This window comes from Sciurus carolinensis, chromosome 3 (assembly GCF_902686445.1).
Source record: "Sciurus carolinensis chromosome 3, mSciCar1.2, whole genome shotgun sequence".
NCBI classification, from domain to species: domain Eukaryota; kingdom Metazoa; phylum Chordata; class Mammalia; order Rodentia; family Sciuridae; genus Sciurus; species Sciurus carolinensis.
In genome coordinates this window covers 88,097,711-88,121,420 of record NC_062215.1, presented here as the reverse complement: position 1 = coordinate 88,121,420, position 23,710 = coordinate 88,097,711, and the positions used below count along the sequence as shown (strand labels likewise).

The 23,710-nt window shown below is 35.6% G+C and overlaps 1 protein-coding gene across 1 annotated transcript in view; it reads left to right on the top strand.

The window, feature by feature from the left end:
* Positions 1 to 23,710, top strand: part of Mcm6 (minichromosome maintenance complex component 6) — a 51,519-nt gene that overhangs the window by 9,473 nt on the left and 18,336 nt on the right. Inside the window, exons 3-10 of the mRNA XM_047547680.1 lie at positions 1,341 to 1,451; positions 2,923 to 3,172; positions 5,544 to 5,709; positions 5,972 to 6,117; positions 7,240 to 7,390; positions 15,987 to 16,128; positions 21,619 to 21,760; positions 22,466 to 22,573. Coding sequence (XP_047403636.1) covers positions 1,341 to 1,451; positions 2,923 to 3,172; positions 5,544 to 5,709; positions 5,972 to 6,117; positions 7,240 to 7,390; positions 15,987 to 16,128; positions 21,619 to 21,760; positions 22,466 to 22,573 — 1,216 coding nt within the window. The remainder of the gene's footprint in view (positions 1 to 1,340; positions 1,452 to 2,922; positions 3,173 to 5,543; positions 5,710 to 5,971; positions 6,118 to 7,239; positions 7,391 to 15,986; positions 16,129 to 21,618; positions 21,761 to 22,465; positions 22,574 to 23,710) is intronic.

Here is a 23,710-nt window from a genome sequence, read left to right as displayed (position 1 = left end):
AAGGCCTCCCAAGTCTGCAAGTGCAGTTTTATATGAATCTCATTGTATTTTGATGTCTTTAATAATATAACAGTTTTACACATCATGGAAAATTCTTTGAAAACATTTAATGAGTCAGTGGTATTTTTTGGTAGAAATACTATGGTTAGACATTGTATTTAGTAACTTAGGCTCTCTCTTTCTCTTTTTAATATACGTGACAAGAAACATCTTTGTCCCCAAGTATTTGTCTGTTTGGATCAAATAAATAAGAATCCTTATAATCAGGTTTAGATAATATTGTGAAGATCCAGGGATAAGGAGGCAGTCCTGTTCTTTTCCTGGTGGATTAGGAGATGAAGGACTTGTCTCAGTGTTTCCAGTCATAGCTGACTGTCAAGTGTCAAGAATGATTGAGCCAGGCATAGTGGCACATGCCTGTAATCCCAGCTATTCATGAAACTGAGGTAAGAAGGCTGCAAAGTGCAGACAAGAATGGGCAATATAAGGAGATCCTGTCTCAACATACAAAAGACTAGGCGTATAGCTTAGTGGTGAAGTGCTTGCTGAGCAAGCACATAGCTTTGAATTCATTCCTTGTTACCACCAAAAGGGGTGGGGGGCTGAAGGAATAAGCAGCACAGTTTGTTGTGAAAGCATGCAGAGGAAAACTTGTGTTGGTGAGAGACATAGAAAATTCAAGCTTGAAGTAGAAGCAGCTGTGCCATAGCTGTATGCAAGCCATGCTTCAGTTTTCTCTTTTGAAAGGAGCTCTTTTTTTCAGAGGGCTTTCAGATCCACTACTTAAACCAAGCTTCCACAGCTTTTGGGAACTTAGATTAAAAGACACACTTCAGCTAATTAGAACATTTCTGCCAATTTGCTCTCACATAAGGACATAAATTGCTTCCCTGTCCTCTTGCAATTTTTATAAACCAAAAAATGAAATAAAACCAAAAATATACTATGACTTAGCACACCAAAAAGGAAGCTGCTTTACTAGATTGTAAACAGACCAGAGAAAACCCATAGTCTTGAGCATAAAACTGGCAAGGTGAATGTTTAAGTTGAGTCACCTTGGACAGAGGAGTGACTTGCCCTATGAGTGCTGTATAATGAAAGACAATAGATAGTCAGGTACAGCATTTTATCTTTGGTGTTTGTATTTGTGGTGGAACAAGAGTGGATTAAAAGAGGCTCCTAAACCCAAACTAGAAAATACAAGCTTCCTGCACAGGTAAGTTCTATGACTTGATTGTGACCAGATAAAATTACTTAGCCTTAGCTGTAAGCAAGCATGGATCAGGAAGGACAATGGGTAGGACTTTCAAATGTCAGTTGACTTTCTATTTGTTTTTCAGAGTCTACCCTTATTTGTGTCGGGCCTTGAAAACCTTTGTCAAAGACCGAAAAGAGATTCCTCTTGTCAAGGATTTTTATGTTGCATTCCAGGACCTTCCTACCAGACACAAGTAAGAAACCCTTTGGAAGAAAAAAAATTCACCAGTAATGTATGTGCCACTTAGTTATCAGTTAGAAAAGTTGGGAGATTGCCTAGATCTGCTATTAGTTGGCTGAATGTCACATAAATCACTTATTTTGCTAGTCCTCAGTTTTCTCATCTATAAAGTCTTTTGGCTTAGGTTTTCTACCTAAATTATGCAAAAGGTAGACTTGTTGTTGTAACATTTTTCATAACTGATGGTGACAAGAATTATTACAAAGAGTATTTATAAATTGCTATAATAGGAGGTTACTGGGATATTACTTAGTAGTAGATCACATGCTTAGCATGTGCCAAGACCCTGGGTTTGATCTCCAGCCCTACATACATACATACATATATACTTGCAAACATAAATAAATATGATATCAGGAAGGAAAAAAAAGTGTTTTAAAAGAGTTCCATCCAGTTACCCAGAAAGTTTAGTGTTGGAGAAACATGTTTTCCTTTAGAGATGGAATAGGAAGTAAGTGAAGTGGAGATTATCACGTTTTAGGACACCGTTTAAGAAATTTGGGAGAAAAAATTGGTTAAGTGAGAAAATGTGAAAACTCAGAATAGTTACAGAAATGCATGAATCTTAGGACTGTAAAGCTTAAAGTCATAACTTTCAAACATCCACTTAGTAGTTAAAGAATAAATTTACTGAAAGAAGCTGAAGTGATGTGTTTTGAAACCTTAATCTCCCAAAAATCACTTTTAAAATTACATTATTTCATGTAAAATGAATTTGTGAGGTAAAGTGTTTCTAAACTTCTGAGTATAAAGTTTTTTTCCCATGATAACTTTGTTATGAAAATATTACTTTTTTTAAAAAAAAAATTGTAGGTAAGAAAAAGATGTTTGCATATAAAACAATGGGGATTGTCCTATTCTTAATTTTCATTTCTTTGTTTTATTTAATATTTTTCATATTTTTTTAAAATTTTTTTAGTTGTAGGTGGACACAATACCTTTATTTTTATGGGGTGCTGAGGATCAAACCCAGGGCCTCATAACATGCTAGGTGAGTGCTCTATCACTGAGCCACAGCCTCAGCCCTTTCATATTCATTTTTTATCTTTTCATGAGTTCGTGTATGTTATATAATTTAGGAATGGGCATGTTCACTAAATTGTCATTTGGTTTTTCCTGCCAAGGATAATTTACATTGGATACTTACATTAAAACAGAAAATTTTTGAATTTCTCATATTAAGAAGCTGAGCCAGGTGCAGTGGCACATGTCTGTAATCCCAGTGACTCAGGAGGTGGTGGAGGCAGAAGAATGTCAAGTTCAAAGCCAGCCTTGGCAAATTAGTGAGGCCCTGTCTCACAATAAAAAATAAAACAGGCTGGGGATGTGGTTCATTGTTTAAGCACCCTGGGTTCATTCCCTGATACCAAAAAAATGCAGTTGAGAAGTAGGTATTTATTAATGAAACATTTATCTTTAAACAGAATTCGAGAACTCACCTCATCCAGAATTGGTTTGCTCACTCGAATCAGTGGGCAAGTGGTACGGACTCACCCAGTTCACCCAGAGCTTGTGAGCGGAACATTCTTGTGCTTGGACTGTCAGACAGTGATCAAAGATGTAGAACAGCAGTTCAAATACACACAGCCAAACATCTGCCGAAATCCAGTTTGTGCCAACAGGAGGAGATTCTTGTTGGATACAAATAAATCAAGATTCGTTGATTTTCAGAAGGTATTTACTTACATCTGTTTAGATTGGATTCAGTCTATGCTAATAATTCAGTCCTGGGCCCTTGCAATAGCTTATTTGTAGTCATTAAAAGTGACTTCAAATTTAAGCCACAAACTCTTAATGTAAATTTTAATTGTCAGTATATAATTGTGTTTTAAAGTTTAATAACTTGGATTAGAAGTTCCTTCACATTGTGACAAAATTTGTCGAGGAATAACCAATAACTATTATTATAAACTGGAGTTAAGAAAACTTTGGAGTTAGCAACTTGTTGATATAAATTATAACTTTAAATTTGGTGGATAGAAAGGGGGAAAGCCTGAGTGAAAGTTCAGCAGACTAGCATGGAAGCAATGAGGATTATCATGATTGTAGGAGAGGAGTCAGATTGGAGATGATCTGAGAGATGATTTGACATGAGGCTTGAAGATATTTAGATCTTTACATCTTAGACCGTGTTGCTGGGGATTGAAGCCAGGGCCTTGCACATGCCAGGCAAGTATTATACCACTGAATTGTGTCCCCCATCTGTCTAGTGGGGAAGATATGTGTTTTTGGTTTCTTAAGGAAGCTTAATGGGACAGTGATATATGGTATTTAACAGGACTAGTAGATAGTTACAGTTATCTGGATAAGAGGTGATAAATGATAATAAGAATGAAAAGAGGGCTGGTGAGATAGCTCAGCTGGTAGAGTGCTTGCCTTGCAAACACAAGGCCCTAAGTTCCATCCCCAGTACCGCAAAAAAAAAAAAAAGAATAAAAAGAAACTCAAATCTCAGTAGCACTTATGCAATATGGAATATGCAGAAAAGTTGAACAGCTCAAGAATGGAGAATGATCAGAGTAAAATAATTAATACTAGTTTTTTTGTTTAATAGTTAGTTTTTAGTCCTTATTTTTCTTATATTAACCTGGCAGTTTATAAGAAGCATGTGTTCTACCAACAACTTTGGGTAAGAGATGCTTTATAGTTTTCAAAGATGATATAACAATCGAAGTATGAATCTAGATTTCGGGGGAAAAACCTCAACTGTAATATAGAATATTTTGATAATTCGAAACAATTGAAGATGGACTAGATAAGAGGAGAGATTATGCAATTTTATGGAATTAAGTATTGTTTACTTCTCTGGGTTGTATTAATGGCAGTATGGTTACATAGAGATTGTCTTTATTCTTAGAGGTAAATGCTAAAACATTCATCCTTGAAGTTATTTAATGTTTATGACTTTCAAGTACTATAATAAAAAATATGGGGGTTGGGGATATAGCTCAGTTGGTAGAGTGCTTGCCTAGCATGCACAAGGCCTTGGTTTCAATCTCTAGCACCACCAAAAAAAAAAAAAAAAAAAGTATAGCTACATAAGTAATGTTAATGATCAGTGGCTTGAGGTAGAGGATATAAAAGTAAATTGGAGCATGCTTGTAATCCCATTGAATCAGGAGACTGATGCAGGAGAATAGCAAGTTTGAGACCAGCCTCAGCAAATATAGTGAGGTCCTAATAATCAACTTAGCAAAAAAAAAAAAAAATCTATTGATGTGGTTTAGTGGTTAAGCACCCTTAGGTTCAATCCTTGGTACCAAAAATAAAATGGAAGTATATTGGAAATGTTTCATAAAATTTCTTTGAAAAGTTTTAGGGAGAAGATGAAACAACAGATATTTATATTATATTTTTTGTTTTGTTTTGTTTTAACTGTACTGGATATTGAATCCAGGGGTGCTCTACCACTCAGCTACATCCCTAGCCTTTTTTTTTTTTTTGGAGATATGATCTTGCTAAGTTGCTGAATCAGATTTCTGAATTTGGAATTCTCCTGTCACAGCCTCCTTAGTAGCTACTATTAACAGGCATGCACCGCTGCACCCAGTCAATGATAGTCATTTTGAACAGAGGTTTTTGTTGTTACTGGGGATTGAACTCAGGGGTACTTGACCACTGAACCACATCCCCAGCCCTATTTTTTATTTTATTTAGAGACAGGGTCTCACTGAGTTACTTAGCACCTCACTTTTGCTGAGGCTGTCTTTAAACTCTCAATCCTCCTGCTGCCTCAACCTCCCTCGATTCTGGGATTACAGATGTGTACCACGGTGCCCAGCAGGGAAATACTTTTTAATAAGAATAAATGTTTGTCTTTAAGTGAAGTTTTAGTAGAGGTAATCCAAGGAATTTTAGGATAGAGTTTTTGATTTTGATTTCTTTGTTTTTGGGTAGAGAATTTTAAGATGAAAGTGGGGACACGTCAAAAGTCACAAAGAGTAAGATAGTTTAGAATTCTGCCAGTATTTGTGACATTTGATTTAGATTACATAGTGCATGAAAGGGATCTCTTCTCATTCTTGGCTGTTTACCTTTGTTATAGGTTCGTATTCAGGAGACTCAAGCTGAGCTTCCCCGAGGAAGTATCCCCCGCAGTTTAGAAGTAATCTTGAGGGCCGAAGCTGTGGAATCAGCCCAAGCTGGTGACAAGTGTGACTTTACAGGGACACTGATTGTAGTGCCGGATGTCTCCAAGCTTAGCACACCAGGTGGTAATCTATGGTTCAAATTTAACAAATTTTTGGTTACCTGAACTACAAGGTATCTAGCTTCTCTTCTTGTCTTTTTGGCTGCCAATCAAAGGATGAATAAGAAAGTGTGATGAGAATAAATAATTGATTTTCCTATAAAATATGCTGTTCTGAAAGTTTTCAAAGTTTATAAGAAAATCATATTTATAACTGATTTATTTGAGCAGTATTGGTTCCTAGAACCTACAGTATTTGAAATGGCCTTTCTTTAATTGTTCAGGAGCACGTGCAGAAACGAATTCCCGTGTCAGTGGTGTTGATGGATATGAGACAGAAGGCGTTAGAGGGCTCCGGGCCCTTGGTGTTAGGGACCTGTCTTATAGGCTGGTCTTTCTTGCCTGTTGTGTTTCACCAACCAACCCAAGGGTAAGTCTTTTTTGCATGCTGGGGATTGAACCCAGGGTCTTGCACATGCTAGGCAAAACTCTTAACACTGAACTATGTACCTCATGGTGAATCTTAATAAAATGACAGAGCTTGACAAAGAGCTCCCTTGAGGCTGCTGCAATTTAATATGCGTCTGAAACATCTGAGCTATCTAGTTGGTGATAAAAAGTCTAAAGGGTTGGGTTGAACATGATTATTAAAACCAAATCTTTTCATGTCTTTCTGACCTTGAGGGAAAGCCTTATTGTTTTCATACATTTTGAGTGTAATGGCCTGTATTTTATTCATGTTTTTAATTTTATATAAGTATCATCGTTCCTCTGATATGCTCCCTGTAGGAAGTGCTGAGGAAAAGATTTAGTAAGTTAGGAAGTAAAGTGAATTGCTGTTTCTGAGAGTGGTGAATTACGGGCAGTATTGTTCAGTTGAGCTGATTCTGTGTCTTGAATGGTAAAGAGTTTGGAAAGAATAGTCCAGTCCAAAAAAGAATGGGAAATAATCTACTATTAAAAAAGAGGAAAGAATATGGTATTCTGTGATTTCATTTTCTTCTTCATATCAGTAACTAACATTCAACTATGTCTCATCTCTTGAGCATCCAGATACATTTATAGAGGCCTATAAAAATTGATGGTAGCTTTTTTTTCTTTTTTCTTTTTAGCTCATTGGACAAATGTCAAAACCTTAAGTAATTTCATTAACTAAAGCTTACTAGTTTAGGGAGTTTTTGTTTTGGGGTGTTTTTTGTGGTGCTGGGGCTCAAACTCATGACCTCATATACTAGGTAAGTTATTCTATCACTGAATTACATCCCAGCCAATTTTTGTTTTTATTTTGAGACAGGGTCTTGTTAATTGCTCGGGCTGGCTTCCAATTTGTAATCCTCCTGCCTCACCCTCCCAAATAGCTGGGATTACAGACTTGTACCACCATGCCCGCCCACCTTGATTTTTGCCTTTTTTTTTTCTTTTTAATCTTTTTAATTGATAAATCGTAAAGTTGACCTTCTGAGCTATATTTTGCGTGTAGTGATTTAAAACCTTTATACTGTTTTGGCTGCTTCTATATTAATATATTTTCTTTTTTTTCTCCACCTCTTAGTTTGGAGGGAAGGAGCTCAGAGATGAGGAACAGACAGCTGAGAGTATTAAGAACCAAATGACTGTGAAAGAGTGGGAGAAAGTGTTTGAAATGAGTCAAGATAAAAATCTGTATCATAATCTTTGTACCAGCCTGTTTCCTACTATACATGGTAAGAGTTATATCTATTTGTGCACAAACTTGAAATCAAACTAATTATTATAAAGAGCAACACATAATTTCTTAAAGTGCATAGATCAGATCATGAAAGTTCTTTAGTGGGCTTAGAAGGGGTCATTGACAAAAGGACAAATACAATTTCACTTACATGCGATCTAGACATTCTAGTAATCAGCAGATTCATAGTGACAGAATAGAGATTATCAGGGACTGGGGGTACTTGAAGGAAATGGAGAGATTTTTAAAGAATAGAGTTTCTGTTTGGGACCTTGAAAAAATTCTGGAAAGGGGTAACAGTAACTTATTCAAATAAAGTACTTTATGCCCTTGAACCACCTGCTTAAAAAGGGTTACGATGGTAAATTTTGTTATGTATCTTTTACCACAATTTGAGAAGAAAGTCATTTAATGTTTTTCTGGCCTGATGGCCAAACTGCATTTAAGTATATTCTGATACCCTAGACTAGATACACTTTACTAAAATTTATAGACAAAGATTGTATGATGTTTTTGGTTATTTGTATTATCTATGCCTTTGGCAATTTCTTTTGTATTTCCCTGTATCTTGGTTGCCAGCTGCTCTTAGTCATTATATCCCCTTTGTGTGTTGTAGGACATGAATAAATTTGGGGGCCTGAAGTTTTATCCTTGAATTCATCTATTCCTGCCTTCCTTACATAGTTGGTGTTATGGGAAGAATGCTAAAATTCTGGATATTTCTCTTGGTTGTATGTTTTAAATTAACCTTTTTTTTTCCTCTTTGGACAGTGGGACAACTGAACCCTTTTATATTAATCCTTCATGGATTTTAGAGTGTCCTCTCATATAGGTAGTAGGTGTCAACATTTTTATGCTGCTCCCTCCTACCCCACAAGTTAATCTCTTGCCACAAAACTCTAAAATTTAGTGACTTGAAACAGTAAATATTATTTTGATAGTCCATGGGTCAGTAATCTGGGAGAGACTTAGGTAAGGGATTCTGGTTCAGGGTCTTCCATCATGAGGTTGCAGTTAAGATCAGCAGGGACTGTAATCATCTGAAGTCTTGACTTGGGCTAGAGGGGCCTTGCTCAGATGACTTACCAGTTAGTGCTAGTTGTTAACTGGCCATGTCAGTTCCTTACCACATGAATCTATCCAGTAGGGCCATTGAACTATCTTCACAGTACAGCAGCTTGCTTCTTCCAGAGCACATGATCCAAGAGAGCAAGGCAAGGAGGAAGCAAAATGCCACCTAAGTCCAAGTCTCAGGAATTCCAGTTCTTCACTTCCACAATATGAATTTGTTAAAATGAAGTCACTAAATCTTTGCCTCCTGCATCTCACAGCATTATATGTCTCCAGGATATATAAAGAACTCAAAAGACACCAAACAAACAACCCAGTCAATAAATGGGCAAAGGAACTGGACACTTCACAAAAGAAATACGATTGATCCATTAAGAGTTTTAAAGACATTTCTTTTGTATCACCTACACTCAAAGGGAGGTGAATTGGGTTTCATCTCTTAAAATGAGGAGTGTCAAAGAATTTGTGGTGTGTTTAAAACCACCACACCCTCAACACATTTTCTTTCATATAAGTCAGAGAAGTAAGTTCATGGAATGGATTTTCCCCCTTGTACTGATGATTGAACTTGGTCACTCTGCTACTGACCTATAGACATTTCTCAACCCCCACTATGATAACCCGTGGACTCACCAAATTGTTGAGGCTGAAATCTCAAGAAGAGTAAGTTTCTCTCCTCCAGGATTGCTGGAATTAAAGGTGTGAGCCCAACCTGTGGGATTAATTTTTAATTTTCTGATTTTTTTTTGGTGCTGGGGATTGAACCCAGGGCCTTGTGCTTGCAAGGCAAGCACTCTACCGACTGAGCTATCGAATTTTCTGATTTTATGGAATGATTTATATAAAGTGGCTTAGCATTTTTTTGGTGGAGTTCAAGTTTAGAAGCAGCTACAAATTGTATTCAGAATTTTATATTCCCTATTAGTTCAGTTAGCGTGTATTTATTTCATACTAGTCACTGTAGATGATACAAAAGAAATGTCTTAAAACTCTTAATGGACCAATTATACTTCTGTGAAGTGTCCATTTCCTTTGTCCATTTATTGATTGGGTTATTTGGGGTTTTTTGCGTTCTTTATATATCCTGGAGATTAATGCTCTGAGGTGTAGGTGGCAAAGATTTTCTCCCATTCTTTAGGCTCTTGTCACATTCTTGTTTCCTTTGCTCTGAAGAAGCTTTGTAGTTTGATATCACCCGTTTATTGATCTTGATTTTACTTTTTGCACTTTAGATGTCTTATTGAGGAATTTGGCTCCTAAGCCAACATTGTGGAGATTTGGGCCCACTTTTTCTTGTAGTAGGCACAGGGTCTCTGCTCTGATCCCTATGTCCTTGATCAACTTTGAGTTTTGTGCAGGATGAGAGTTAGGGGTCTAATTTTGTTTTGTTACATGTGGATTTCAAGTTTTCCTAGCACCATTTGTTGAAGAGGCTATCTTTTCTCCAATGTATTTTTATGTTGCCTTTGTCTAGTATGAGAACCCATTTATATGGTTTCTCTCTGTGTCTTCTATTCTGTACTATTGGTCTTCACGTCTGTTTTGGTTCCAATACCATGCTGTTTTTGTTACTATAGCTCTAGGGTATAATTTAACATCTGGTTTTGTGATGCCTCCTACTTCACTTTTCTCAGTGAGGATTGCTGTGTCTATTCTGGGCCTCTTATTTTTCCAAACGAATTCCACAACTACTTTTTCTATTTCTATGAAGAATGTCATCAGAACCTTAATAAGAATTGCATTAAATCTGTATAGTGCTTTTGGTAGTATGGCCATTTTGACAGTATTAATTCTGCCTATCCAAGAACATGGGAAATCCTTCCATCTTCTAAAGTCTTTTTCAGTTTCTTTCTTCAGTGTTGTGTAGTTTTTTATTTAAAAAAAATTTTTTTTTCATACATGTATGCAGGGTAATAATGTCTTTCTCATTCTACCGTCCTTCCCATCTCCACCACCCCTCCCTTGACTCCCCTCTGCATAATCCAGAGTTCCTTCATTCTTCTGTACCCAACCCCCACTATAAATCAGCATCTTTTTATCAGAGAAAACTTCAGCCTTTGGTTTTTTTGGGATTGGCTTGTTTCACTTAGCATGATATTCTCTAGTTCCATCCATTTACCTGCAAATGTCGTAATTTCATTCTTATTTAAGGCTGAATAATATTCCATTGTGTATATGTACCACATTTTCTTTATCCATTCATCTGTTGAAGGACATCTAGGTTTGTTCTGTAGTTGAGCTATTTTGAATTGAGCTGCTATGAACATCGATGTGACTGTAGTATGCTGATTTTAAGTCCTTTGGGTATAAACCAAGGAGTGGGATAACTGGGTCAAATGGTGGTTCCATTCCAAGTTTTCTTAGAAATCTCCATATTGCTTTCCAAAGTGGTTGCACCAATCTGCAGTCCAATCAGCAATGTGTGAGTGCACCTTTTTCCCCACATCCTGGCCAACACTTATTATTGCTTGTATTTTTGATAATTGCCATTCTGACTGGCATGAGATAAAATCTTAGTATAGTTTTGATTTGCATTTCTCTAATTGCTAAAGATGTTGAACATTTTTTCATACATTTGTTGATTTGTATTTCTTCTGTGAAGTGTCTATTCAGTTCCTTAGCCTATTTATTGATTGGGTTATTTGTTTTTTTGGTGTTTTTTTGAGTTCTTAATCTTTTGAGATTAGTGCTCTATCTGAGGTGCATGTGGTAAAGATTTTCTGTCAGTCTGTAGGCTCTCTCTTCACGTAATTGTTTCCTTTGCTGAGGAGAAGCTTTTTAGTTTGAATCCATCCCATTTATTGATGCTTAATTTTACTTCTTAAGCTTTACGAATCTTGTTGAGGAAGTCAGGTCCTAAGCCAACATGATGCAGATTTGGGCCTACTTTTTCTTCTATTAGCTACAGGGTCTCTGTTCTAGTGCCTAAGTCTTTGATGTACTTTGAGTTGATTTTTGTGTAGGTTGAGAGACGTTTAATTTTGTTTTGTTACATATGGTCTTCCAGTTTTCCCAGCACCATTTGTTGAATAGGCTGTCTTTTCTCCAGTGTATATTTTTGGCACCTTTGTCTAGTATGAGATAACCATATTTATGTGGGTTTGTCTCTGTATCTTCTTCTTCTTCTTCTTTTTTTTTTTTTTTTTTTTGAGGCTTTTGCCAATGGGGTAGTTTTCCTAATTTCTCTTGCAGTGGATTTGTCACTTCTGTATAGAAATGTATTTGATTTATGGGTATTGATTTTATATCCTGCTACTTTGCTGAGTTCATTTATGAATTCTAGATGTTTTTTGGATTTTCCGAATATAGAATCATGTCCTCAGCAAATAGTGATGGTTTGAGTTCTTTTCCAATTCCTATTCCTTTCATTTCTTTAATCTGTCTGATTGCTCTGGCTAGTTTCAAGGATGATGTTGAATAGAAGTGGTGAAAGAGGGCATTCCTGTCTTGTTCTAATTTTTAGAGGGAATGCTTTCAATTTTTCTCCATTTAGAATGATGTTGGCCATGGGCTTAGTATAGATAGCTTTTACAATGTTGAGGTATGTTCCTACTCTTCCTTGTTTTTCTAGTGTTTTAAACATGAAGAGGTACTGTGTTTTGTCTAATGCTTTCTCTGTATCTATTGAGGTAATCATGATTCTTGCCTTTAGGTCTGTTGATTTGATGTGTTACATTTATTGATTTCCATATGTTGAACAAACCTTGCATCCCAGGGATGAACCCCACTTGATCATGGTGCACTGTCTTTTATATGTTTTTTTGTGATGTGCCAGAATTTTATTGAGAATTTTTGCATCTGTGTTCATCAGCAGTATTAGTCTGAAGTTTCCTTTCCTTGATGTGTCTTGATATCAGGGTTTTGATACCAGGGTGATACTAGCTTCATAGAATGACTTTGGAAGGGTTCTCTCCTTTTCTATTTCATGGAATAATTTGAGGAGTGTTAATTCTTTGAAGGTCTTGTAGAGCTTGGCTGAGAATCCCTTCTGGTTCTGGGCTGTTCTTGGTTAGTAGGCTTTTGATGGCATCATCTATTTCATTGCTTGAAATTGATCTGTTTAAATTGTGTATGTCCTCCTGCATCAGTCTGGGTAGATCGTATGTCTAGAAATTTTTTGATGTCTTTGAGTTTTTCTATTTATCGGAGTATAAATTTTCAAAATAGTTTCTAATTTTCTTCTGTATTTCAGTAGTATGATATTTTCTTTTTCATCACAAATTTTAGTAATTTGATTTTTCTCTCTCTTTGTTAGTGTGGCTAAGGGTTTGTCAATTTTATTTATTTGTTCAAAGAACCAACTTTTTGTTTTGTCGGTTTTTTGAATCATTTCTTTTGTTTCAATTTCATTGATTTCAGCTCTGATTTTAATTATTTCCTGTCTTTTGCTGCTTTTGGTGTTGATTTGTTCTTCTTTTTCTAGGGCTTTGAGATGTAAGATTAGATCATTTATTTGTTGACTTTTGTTGTTTTAATGTATGAGCTCGATACAGTGAACTTTCCTCTTAGCACTGCCTTCATAGCATCCCAGAGATTTTGATATGTTGTATCGGTGTTCTCATTTACCTCTAAATATTTTTTATTTCCTCCTCAATTTCTTCTTTTATCCGTTCATCATTACACAGGCTGCTGTTTAGTCTCCAGGTGTTGGAGTAGCTTCTATTTTTAATTTTACCATTAATTTCTGGTTTCATTACAATATGATCTGATAGAATGCAGGGTTGTATTTCTATTTTTGTATTTGCTGAGAGTTGCTTTGTGGTCTATTTTAGATAATGGTCCATGTGCTACTGAGAAGAAAGCATATTCAATCAACGATATATGAAATGCTCCAAATATGTCTGTTAAGTCTAAATCATTTATTTAATTCTAAACTTTGTTTAGTTTTTGTTTGGAAGATCTATTCACTGGTGAGAGGGGTGTGTTAAAGTCACCCAGTATTATTGCATTGTAGTCTACTTGATTCTTGAAATTGAGAAGGATTTGTTTGATGTATGTAGATGCTCCATTGTTTGGGGCATATTTATGATTGTTATGTCTTGTTGATATTATGATTCCCTTAAGCAGTGTGAAATGTCCTTCTTTACCCCTTCTGACTAACTTTGAAGTCCACATTATCTGATACGAGGGTGGAAATTCCTGCTTGTTTACCCAGTCCATGTGATATATTTTTTTTCCCAACCTTTCACCTTCAGTCTGTGAATGTCTTTTCTTAGGAGATGAGTCTCTTGAAAACGCTGTATTGTTGGATTTTTTTTTTTTTTTCTTTAAATTCAATCTGCCAGTCTATATCTTTTGATGAATTTAGACCATTAACATTCAGGGTTATTATTGAGATATGATTTGTATTCACGGTCATTTCGGTTTATTTTTGGTTTTTAACTTAGTTTCTCCTTTGATTGACTATTCCTTTAGTGTAGTTCCTCCCTTTGCTGGTTTTCATTGGTGGTTTTTTGTTTGTTTGTTTGTTTGTTTGTTTTGTTTTTTCCATTTCCCCCTCACGGAGTATTTTGCTGAGAATGTAGGCTTTTTAGTTGTGAATTCTTTTAACTTCTATTTTTCATGGAAGGTTTTTATTTCATCTTCAAATCTGAAACTTAATTATGCTGGATATAAAATTCTCAGTTGGCATTCATTTTATTTTCCCAGGCTTGATAAAAGTATTCCTGGACCTCCTGGCATTGAGGGTGTGGGTTGAGAAATTCTAATTAGTTTCCCCCCACATGTAATTGTTTTTTTCTCTTGCGGCCTTTAAAATTCTGTCTTTGTTGTGTATGTTAGTCATTCTCCTTATAGTGTTCCTGGTGTGGGTCTACTGTAATGTTGTACATTTGGGGTCCTGTAAGCCTCCTGTACTTGATTTTCCATTTCATTCTTTAGATTTGGGAAGTTTTCTAATGTTACGTCATTGAAAAGATTGTGCATGCCTTTGGTTTGTATCTCCACACCTTCATCTATTCTGATAAATCTTAAATTTGGTCTTTTCATGTTATCCCATATTTCTTGGAAGTTCTATTCATGGTTTCTTACCAACTTCTCTGAGCAGTTGGCTTTATTTTCAAGAGTATGTATTTTGTCTTCATTGTCTGAGGTTCTGTCTACCAAGTGGTTTAAAAACCTCTGGTTCTTTTTCTGTGATATCATCTTTTTTTTGAAAGATCAATCTAACTAAGTATAAATAAATTCCTTCTCTGACATTTCTTCTACAGTGTTTATGGATTCTATTGTTGGAACATCTTGGTTGGTTGGAGTCACTTAGTTCCCTTGTTATATCACTAGCAATTAGAGAAATACAAATTAAAATTACACTGAGATTTCCTTTCACTCCAGTCAGAATGGTATTTATCAAGAACACAAGTAACAGTAAATGTTGGTGAGGATGTGGAGGGGGGAAAGATACACTGGTACATTGCTGGTGGGATTGCAGATTGGTGCAATCACTCTAGAAAGCAGTATGGAGATTCCTAAAAAAAAATTTGAAATGGATACACTATTTGACCCAGTTATCCCACTCCTTGCTGTACTCAAATGCCTTAAAATCAGAGCTACCATCAGAAAGATCAGTGACTCAGCCACATCATTGTTTATAGCAGCTCAATTTAAAATAGCTAATCTATGGAACCAACCTAGGTGCTTTTCAACAGATGAATGAATAAAGAAAATGTGGTACATATACACATGGAATATTACTCAGCCATAAAGAAGAATGAAATTATGACTTTTGCCAGTAAATGGATGGAGCTAAAGATTACCATGCTAAGCAAAATAAGCCAGTCCCCAAAAAATCAAAGACTAAATGCTCTCTCTGATATGTGGATTCTAACTTATAATAGGCAGGGGGTAGTAGGGTAGTGGAGTTTCACTGTATTCGACATGGGGGGAAGTGAGAAATAGGAAAGACAGTAGAATGAATGAATTGGACATTACTTTCCTATGTTCATATGTGAATACACAAACTGTTTGTATATGAATACACAACGTTGTGTATAGCCACAAGAATGGGAAGTTATATTCCGTGTATGTCAAAATACATTCTACCATCATGTATAACTAAAAAGAACAAATAAATTTAAAAATAAAACAAGCAAACAAAAAAAACCTTAATGTAACTGGAGAGAACCAGCAAATGGGCTGGGGATGTATCTCAGTGGTAGAGTGCTTGCTTAACCCGCACAAAGCTCTGGGTTTAATCCCTAGCACCACCAAAAACCAATTAGTAAACTTGATGGAAATAGTTCATTTATGGACAGAGATCTTTAAGGGTTAAGACTTTTTAAGGGTTTAAGGCTCTTAGGATTGTGCACAGGGGCACCTAAGACATTATGAGAATACATTGGAGCAGTTCCTGGGTAAGTCCATAGAACAGGAACCAAGATCAGAAACCAGGTGTTTTTGCCTGTTTTGCTATTGCTTCAGTTGTTTCTGCCTTTTCGTTGGTAAATATACCTTTGTAGTTTGCTTTGGAATTGTTTCCTTTTATGTCAAAAAATGAGTTTTTATCTAACTACTTTTCATTTCAGGCAATGATGAAGTAAAACGGGGTGTTCTGTTGATGCTTTTTGGTGGTGTTCCAAAGACAACAGGAGAAGGGACCTCTCTTCGAGGGGACATAAATGTTTGCATTGTTGGTGATCCAAGTACAGCCAAGAGCCAATTTCTCAAGTAAGTTTTGCTTGAAGTAGTACAAGAAAAACTTTGTGTAGTTCCAGGCTTGCTGTGCTACCAAGAATACAGTCAGTTTGAGTGTGATGAGTAGAAATTATGACTCTTGTGTATATAACACTCATTGATTAAATAGTATTAAAAATTAACGGGACTGGGGAGATAGCTCAGTTGGTAGAGTGCTTGCCTTGTAAGCACAAGGCCCTGAGTTCTATCCCCAGCACCCAAAAAAAAAAAAAAAATTAACTTTTAGGATAGGATGTAACAGTTTATAGTTTTTTGATATGGGAAAAAAATTGCCTGAATCCTACATAGAACTCTTAAATCTTTCTATATTTTTGTATACATGATCTTTGTATAAAAACCTTTAAATATATAAATTTATATTTTCATTATTGTAAGTCACATGACATTTTAATTTACACTAAAGTTTTCCATGTTTATTTTCACGTGTTTGTGGAAGTTTTTTTGTTTGTTCTGGTTTTTTGGGTACTGAAAATTGAACCCCAGGAGCATTCAACCACTGGGCCACATCTCCAGCCCTTTTTAGTTTTTATTTGAGAACAGGGTCTTGCTAATTTTACTGAGACTATCCTTGAACTTGGGATCCTTCTGCCTGAGCCTCCCAAATCACTGGGATTACATATGTGCACCACCATGCCCAACCAGATATCTTTTAAGTTTCTTAAACAGGACAAACTTTCCAAAAACGATGCTAGGAGATATTTTCTGCTAATCTTATCAGCATGCATACTACTTTAGCAATTTAATTTTTAAAAGCTATCATAAGGGGCTGGGGATATAGCTCAGTTTGTAGAGTACTTGCCTCACAAGCACAAGGCCCTAGGTTCAAATCCCCAGCACCGCAAAAAAAAAAAAAAAAGCTATCATAAGTACTTGGTTATTGTCAAACTTTTAATAAACAGCTTCAGTGAAAATCAAACAAAGATCAGTGCAGTAGAAGCAAGGGACTCTTAAGTAGGTGGGAGGGAAAGGGGAAATGATAATGGCCAAATTGTATTATTACATAGTGTGCATTTTTGAATATGTAACAGTGAATCTTGCCTTTATGTACAAATATAATATACCAATTTAAAAGATAAAAAAATAGTTTAAAATAAAAAGTTTATTTCTGAACATTTGATATGTTCATGGTACTGTATATGTATATTATTTCTTATTTTGGCTGCATGTATTTAAGCATGTGATGCTATCTTCTTTTTTTCAGGGAGGCAAACTAAACTCAGCCTTAGTATCTTGCCCAGCTTCTCATAGGTGACAAGTAACTGTGTGCCATGCATATTAAAATTCAGATATATTTGCCTGCAAAGCATGCGCTTGCTCTTCATACTACATCAAGATGTCTTTACTATATCTGTTTAGGAAATTTGTAACCTGGTACTATATTAGAACATTTTTAGTTGGTTTGACATTTTATGATTAAATATTCCCTTAAAGAATGTCATTGACTTGGGTTTTGTTTTATTTTGTCATGCTGGGGATCACACCCAGGGCTTTGTGCTTGCTAGACAAGCCCTCTACCACTTGAGCTGCATCCCCAGCCCTGAGACTGGGTTTTACATTTGAAGGTAATAGTCCTATGCTAAAAATAATTGTTTTTCTCTTTTTATTCCCCCCATTCCCCCTGCCAAAAAAAAAAGATATGCTATTATGTTGCCTCGGATAACAGTAGTTTGTGTATATGATTGTCTTGGGTCTTTGATATGTAGTAAGTTTTTTAGCATCCTTATAGTGATATCTTTTGTGTGTCAGAAATTCACCCCTTTAAAGTGTATCATGCAATTCTTCTAGTATACTTACAGGATTGTACAACCATAATTGAACTAAGACGAGAACATTTTCATTACTCAAAACAAAATTGTTTCCATCAGCAGTCACTCCCTGTTCTCCCCTGTAGAAACAGGCAATTTTCAATGTACTTCATTGTCTCTATCTGCACATTTTGTGTAAATGGAGTCACATAATATGTGGTCTTTTGTGACTAGCATCTTTCCACTTAGCATATAAGTTTTCAAGGTTTAGCTACATTTTAATAGGAATCAGTATTTAATTTCCTTTTATTGCTGAGTAATATTCCATCATTATGGATATACCACATTTAATTTATTCATTGCTCAGATATTTGAGTTATTTCTACTCTGACTTTTATAGTGTTGTGAACACTCATTTAAAAGGATTTTTTTCTTGCCTTTTTTTTTTTTTTTTAATTGTGATAGGTACATAAGATTTACCATTTTAAACATTTTTAGTTTACAGTTCAGTGGCATTAAGTGCATTCACATTGTGCATTCATCACCACCATCCATCCATTTCCAGGATTTTTTTCATCTTTCCAAACTGAAACTTGGTATCCATTAAACAATAGTTGTCCATTCTCCAATTCCCTTAGCTTCCATCAACCACCATTCTACTTTCTATCTCCGAATTTAACTATTTTAGATATTTCATGTAAGTGGAATCATATAGTTTTTGTCCTTTTGTGTCTAGCTTATTTTATTTAGTATAACATCTTCAAGGTTTATCCATGCCAGAGCATGTGTCAAAATGTCCTTTTAAGGTTAAGTAATTTTCCATTTTGTGTGTGTGTGTGGTTTACACATCACATTTTCTTTTTTATCTCTTCATTCACTGATGGACATTTCAGTTTTGGCTACCTTCTTTTGTAAATAATGCTTTAATGAAAGTTGGCATACAGAATATCTGAGTCTCTGCTTTCAATTTTTCTGGTAGTTTTAGCTCTTAAATTTAGGTCTTTACATTTTGAGTTGTTTTTTGTATAAGGCATATTGATGTCCAATTTTTTTCTTTTACATAGTTGTCCTAACACCAAGACTGTTCTTTCCCTATTGAATTATTTTGGCAATCTTAATGGAAAATCAACTAACCATAAATGTAAATGTCTTTTTCAGTTATATTCTAGTAATTCCTATGTCTGAGGCCAATGCCATGCTGTCTTGACTCTAGCATATTGGTTATAAATTGGGAAGTGTGAATCTTCTAATTCTGTTCTTTTTCTAGGTTGTTTTAGCTTATTTGGGGGCTTTGGAGTTTCTATACAAATTTTAGGATTAGCCTGACAGCTTCTACAGAGAAGCCAGCTGGGATCCTGATAGTAATTGCATTGAATTCGTAGATCAATTTAAAGTGCATTGGGGGCTGGGTGCAGTGGCACATGCCTGTAATCCCAGCGTCTTGGGAGGCTGAGACAGGAGGATGGCAAGTCCAAAGCAGCAACAAGGCACTAAGCAACTCGGTGAGACATTGTCTCTAAATTAAAAAAAAAAAAAAAAAAAAAAAATAGGGCTGGGGATATGACTAAGTAGTCAAGTGCCCCTGGGTTAAGTCCCCAGTATCCCGCTTCCACACAAAAAAAGTACATTGGTTTGTGTTGGCTACTAGGAATTGAACCCAGAAGCACTCTACTACTGAGCTTTATCCCCCAGTCTCCACCCTACCCCCATTTTATCTTGAGACAGAATCTTGCTAAATTGCTGAGATTGACTTCAAACCTGCAGTTCTCCTGTTGTAGCCTCCTGAGTAGCTGGGATTACAGGCATGCACTATGCCAGCCAGATTGTATTGGCATTTTAACAATTCAAGAACATGGAATATCTATTTTAGGCTGTCTTTTATTTCTGTCAGCAGTGCTTTTTTAGTTTTCAGAGTGTAAGTTTGTACTTTTGTTTAGTTTATTCCAAAATAATTTTTCTTCTGGATGCTATTGAAAGTAAATTATTTACTTTGGGATTGTTCACTGCAACTATAGAGAAGGACAATTGATTGGTGGTGGTGGTTGTTATTGTTTGGTGCCAGGGTTGAACTCAGGGTCACTTAACCACTGAACAAGATCCCCAGCCCATTTTATTTTTTATTTTTAATTTGAGACAGGGTATCACTAGGTTGCTTATAGCCTTGCTAAATTGCTAAGGCTGACTTCAAACTCGGGATCCTCCTACCTCAGACTCCTGAGCTGCTGGGATTACCAGCAAGAGCCACCACACCTGGCCTACGGTTGATTTTTCATATTTTTGTTTCACGTCCTTGCTGAACTCATTTATTCTGTTTTTAGTGAATTCCTTAGGATTTCATATGTACAAGATCACATATCTACAAAATAATGATTAAGTGGAAAGTTTTTCCTTTCCAGTATGGATACCTTTTTTCTTCTCTTGCCTAATTTCCCTGACTAGATCCTTCAGTATAATATTAAAATAGAAGTGGCAGGAATGGATATCTTTATCTAATGTCTTACTCCTGACCTGAGGGACAAAGCAGTTAGCCTTTAGCCTTTAAATATGGTGGTAACTGTGGGGTTTTGTAGTTTCTGCTTTTTTTTTTTTTTTTTTTTTTTTTTTTTTTTTTTTTGGGTGCTGGGGATCAAACCCAGGGCCTTGTGCTTACAAGGCAAGCACTCTACCGACTGAGCTATCTCCCCAGCCCCTGTAGTTTCTGTTTATTGGGTTACAGAAAAATCCTTTATCAGGTTCAGGGTAGTGTTTGTTTCTCATTGAGTTTCTGACATATAAGGGTAATGGGTTTTGTTAGATGCTTTTCTTACATCTATGTTTTGTGGTTCTTATCCTTATTAGTATTGCATATTGGTTTTCAGTTGTTAAACCAATTGAACTTCTGAAATAAATCTCACATCTAGTTTTGTCTTGTATTTTGTTTTTATTGCAAATCTAATAGAACATTGTTGCCAAATCGTTAAAACTTTTCATTTTCCATTTCTCAGGAGTGGTTTTAAATGCATTTAAAAAGTTAAAAGAAGGGCTGGGGTTGTACCTCAGTAGTAGAGTGCTTGCCTAGCATGTGTGAGGCACTGGGTTCGATTCTCAGCACCACATATAAATAAGTAAAATAAAGGTCCATCAACAACAACAAAAAATTCTTTAAAAAAAAAAAAAAAGTCAAAGGAGGGGCTGGGGTTGGTGCTAAGTGGTAGAGCGCTTGCCTAGCACGAGCAAAGGCCCTGGGTTTGATCCTCAGCACCACATAAAAATAAAATAAAGGTATAGTGTCCACCTACAAATATATATATATATATATATATATATATATATATATATATATATATATATATAATTTTTTTTAAGTCAAAGGAGATAAGACTTCCCATTCAATCTGTGACTTTTTTTTTTTTTTTTTTTTTTTTTGGTACTGGGGATTAAACCCAGGGGTACTTAACCACTGACCTACATCCCCAGCAATTTTTATTTTTCATTTTGAGACAGAATCTCACTAAGTTACAAGACTGGCCTGGAATTGAGGCCTCCTACCTCATCTTCCCAAGTTGCTGGGATTATAGACATAAGCAATTGTGGCATGTCTTTATGAATTGCTACCACAACTCTCAGATGTTCTTTCAGAAATTTAACTCTTCATTGATATAATCTATCAGCTGATTTTCCTAGAATGTGTACTGTGTAGTCACATACTAATGAGTCTTTATATGATAACTGTGAACAGGCATGTGGAGGAGTTCAGCCCCAGAGCTGTCTACACCAGTGGCAAAGCATCCAGTGCTGCTGGCTTAACAGCAGCTGTTGTGAGAGATGAAGAATCTCATGAGTTTGTCATTGAGGCTGGAGCATTGATGCTGGCTGATAATGTAAGATTATTTTACACACTTGGATATAAAGAAGTCAGAATACCTCCTTACCCTATAAGGCTAATAGTTTCTAGTAAAAAAGATAATCTGAAAAAAAGCATTTTTAGTACATAGTTCAGTTTGTTTATCTAAAATTAATTGAGATTATCTTCATTAATCAATACTTTCTAAGCTCTCCTAGAATGTGATACCTGCTCTGAACAAGTGTGGGTACTGTGACTTGGCAGCTTTTTTTTTCTCCTTTACAGATTGTGAGATGTTTATGAGGAGTTTGTACACAGGCACATACGGCATTTTATGTATATTTGACATTAATCAATTAGATTTATGAATACATACAAATTATTTATGGATTTATATTCATTATATTCAAACTTCATTTTCCTCTTCTCCAGCCTAAAATCAGTGCTGAGAGGGTCCTAGGGTGTATTGGTACCAAGGCTTACACAGTTTCAGTGTTGAATAAAGTACAGTAAGTGTCGTGATATTTTTAGTTTTGCTTTTTAATCTTTTGGGTGAATCAAGTATTTGGTCCTTCTAGCTCTGGGATCTGTCAAAATATTTTGCTTAAAAGAGGGAATTAGCAATGCTTACTTACCTATTTTTCACTTGTAGGGGAGGATGGAAAAGTTTCTGGTAGTTAGTGTGAGCTGGATATTTCACATCTGCAAGGCAGATTCTTAAGCTGGATCTGTTTGGTTACAGGGTGTGTGCTGTATTGATGAATTTGATAAGATGGATATGCGGGACCAAGTTGCTATTCATGAAGCTATGGAACAGCAAACCATATCCATCACTAAAGCAGGAGTGAAGGTATACATGCATTTGTCCGCTTCTGTTCCACTACATCATTCCTTAGCCTTGTAGATTAATGTAGTACCAGGGAAATTCACCTGGATAAAATTTAGTAATTCAACTCTTCATTAAGACGAAAAATACAGCCCTGAGAACTAGTAATCCAACTGTAGATGTTGTTCAGGGTACTGTGTAAAAGTGTTGATGTGATAGAAAGTAGAGGAAGTACTGGTAAAATTTTTAGTGTTTCACTTCAAAATTTTTATGGGGCTGGGGAGATAGCTCAGTTGGTAGAGTGCTTGCCTGTCAAGCACAAAGCCCTGGGTTCAATCCCCAGCACCGCAAAAAAAAAAAAAAATTATGAACAAAGCTTGTATATTCTCTGATAAACTAAACTTTTAATTATAATAAAAATAACCCTTGATCTTTAGCATTGCCAATAAAATAAAGCCCATCGGATTATTTAAATGAAAATAAGTACAGTATTTTAACCAATTTTAGAGAGAATCTAAACTTTTAAAAATAAAAGCAACAGATTCAAGTAGTTAAGAAAAATTTAAATAGTATACTAAATAATAAATTAAAAAAGAAGTCTTCCCCTTCTACTCCCAACACAATAGATATTAAGGAATGTATCAAGTATGTCTCTTTCAGTAAAATTTAATACATTAGTAAACAAATACATGTAGTATTGTTCCTTGCTCATTTAACTTCATAATTTTGTTTTGGCAGTATTTCCATACCAACACATGGTAGATCAACTTTGATTTATTATTATTATTTGGAATTCAGTTGTTTGTACCACAGTTTGGTTCTTTAAACGCTGGTAAAGTGACATTTAGGTCATTTTCAGTCTTTTTTGTATGACAAACAATATTATAGTAAACATCCTTGAACACACACACCTTCCTGGCTCTAACTGTAAGATTATTGCTGCTGGCTTAAAGGATGTGCATATCATGCCACCAGCATAATATAGGATGCCTGTTGCATTCTATGTCATTAGACTTTATGACGATTTGATTAAACAGAAAATGGTTTCTTATTATTTTGGCTTGCATTTAGTTAAATGTGAGGGAGATTGGGCTTTTTGTTATATTTGTTGGCTTGTTCATATTTCTTTGTAAATCTCACAATTCTTTCTTTTGTGGTCAG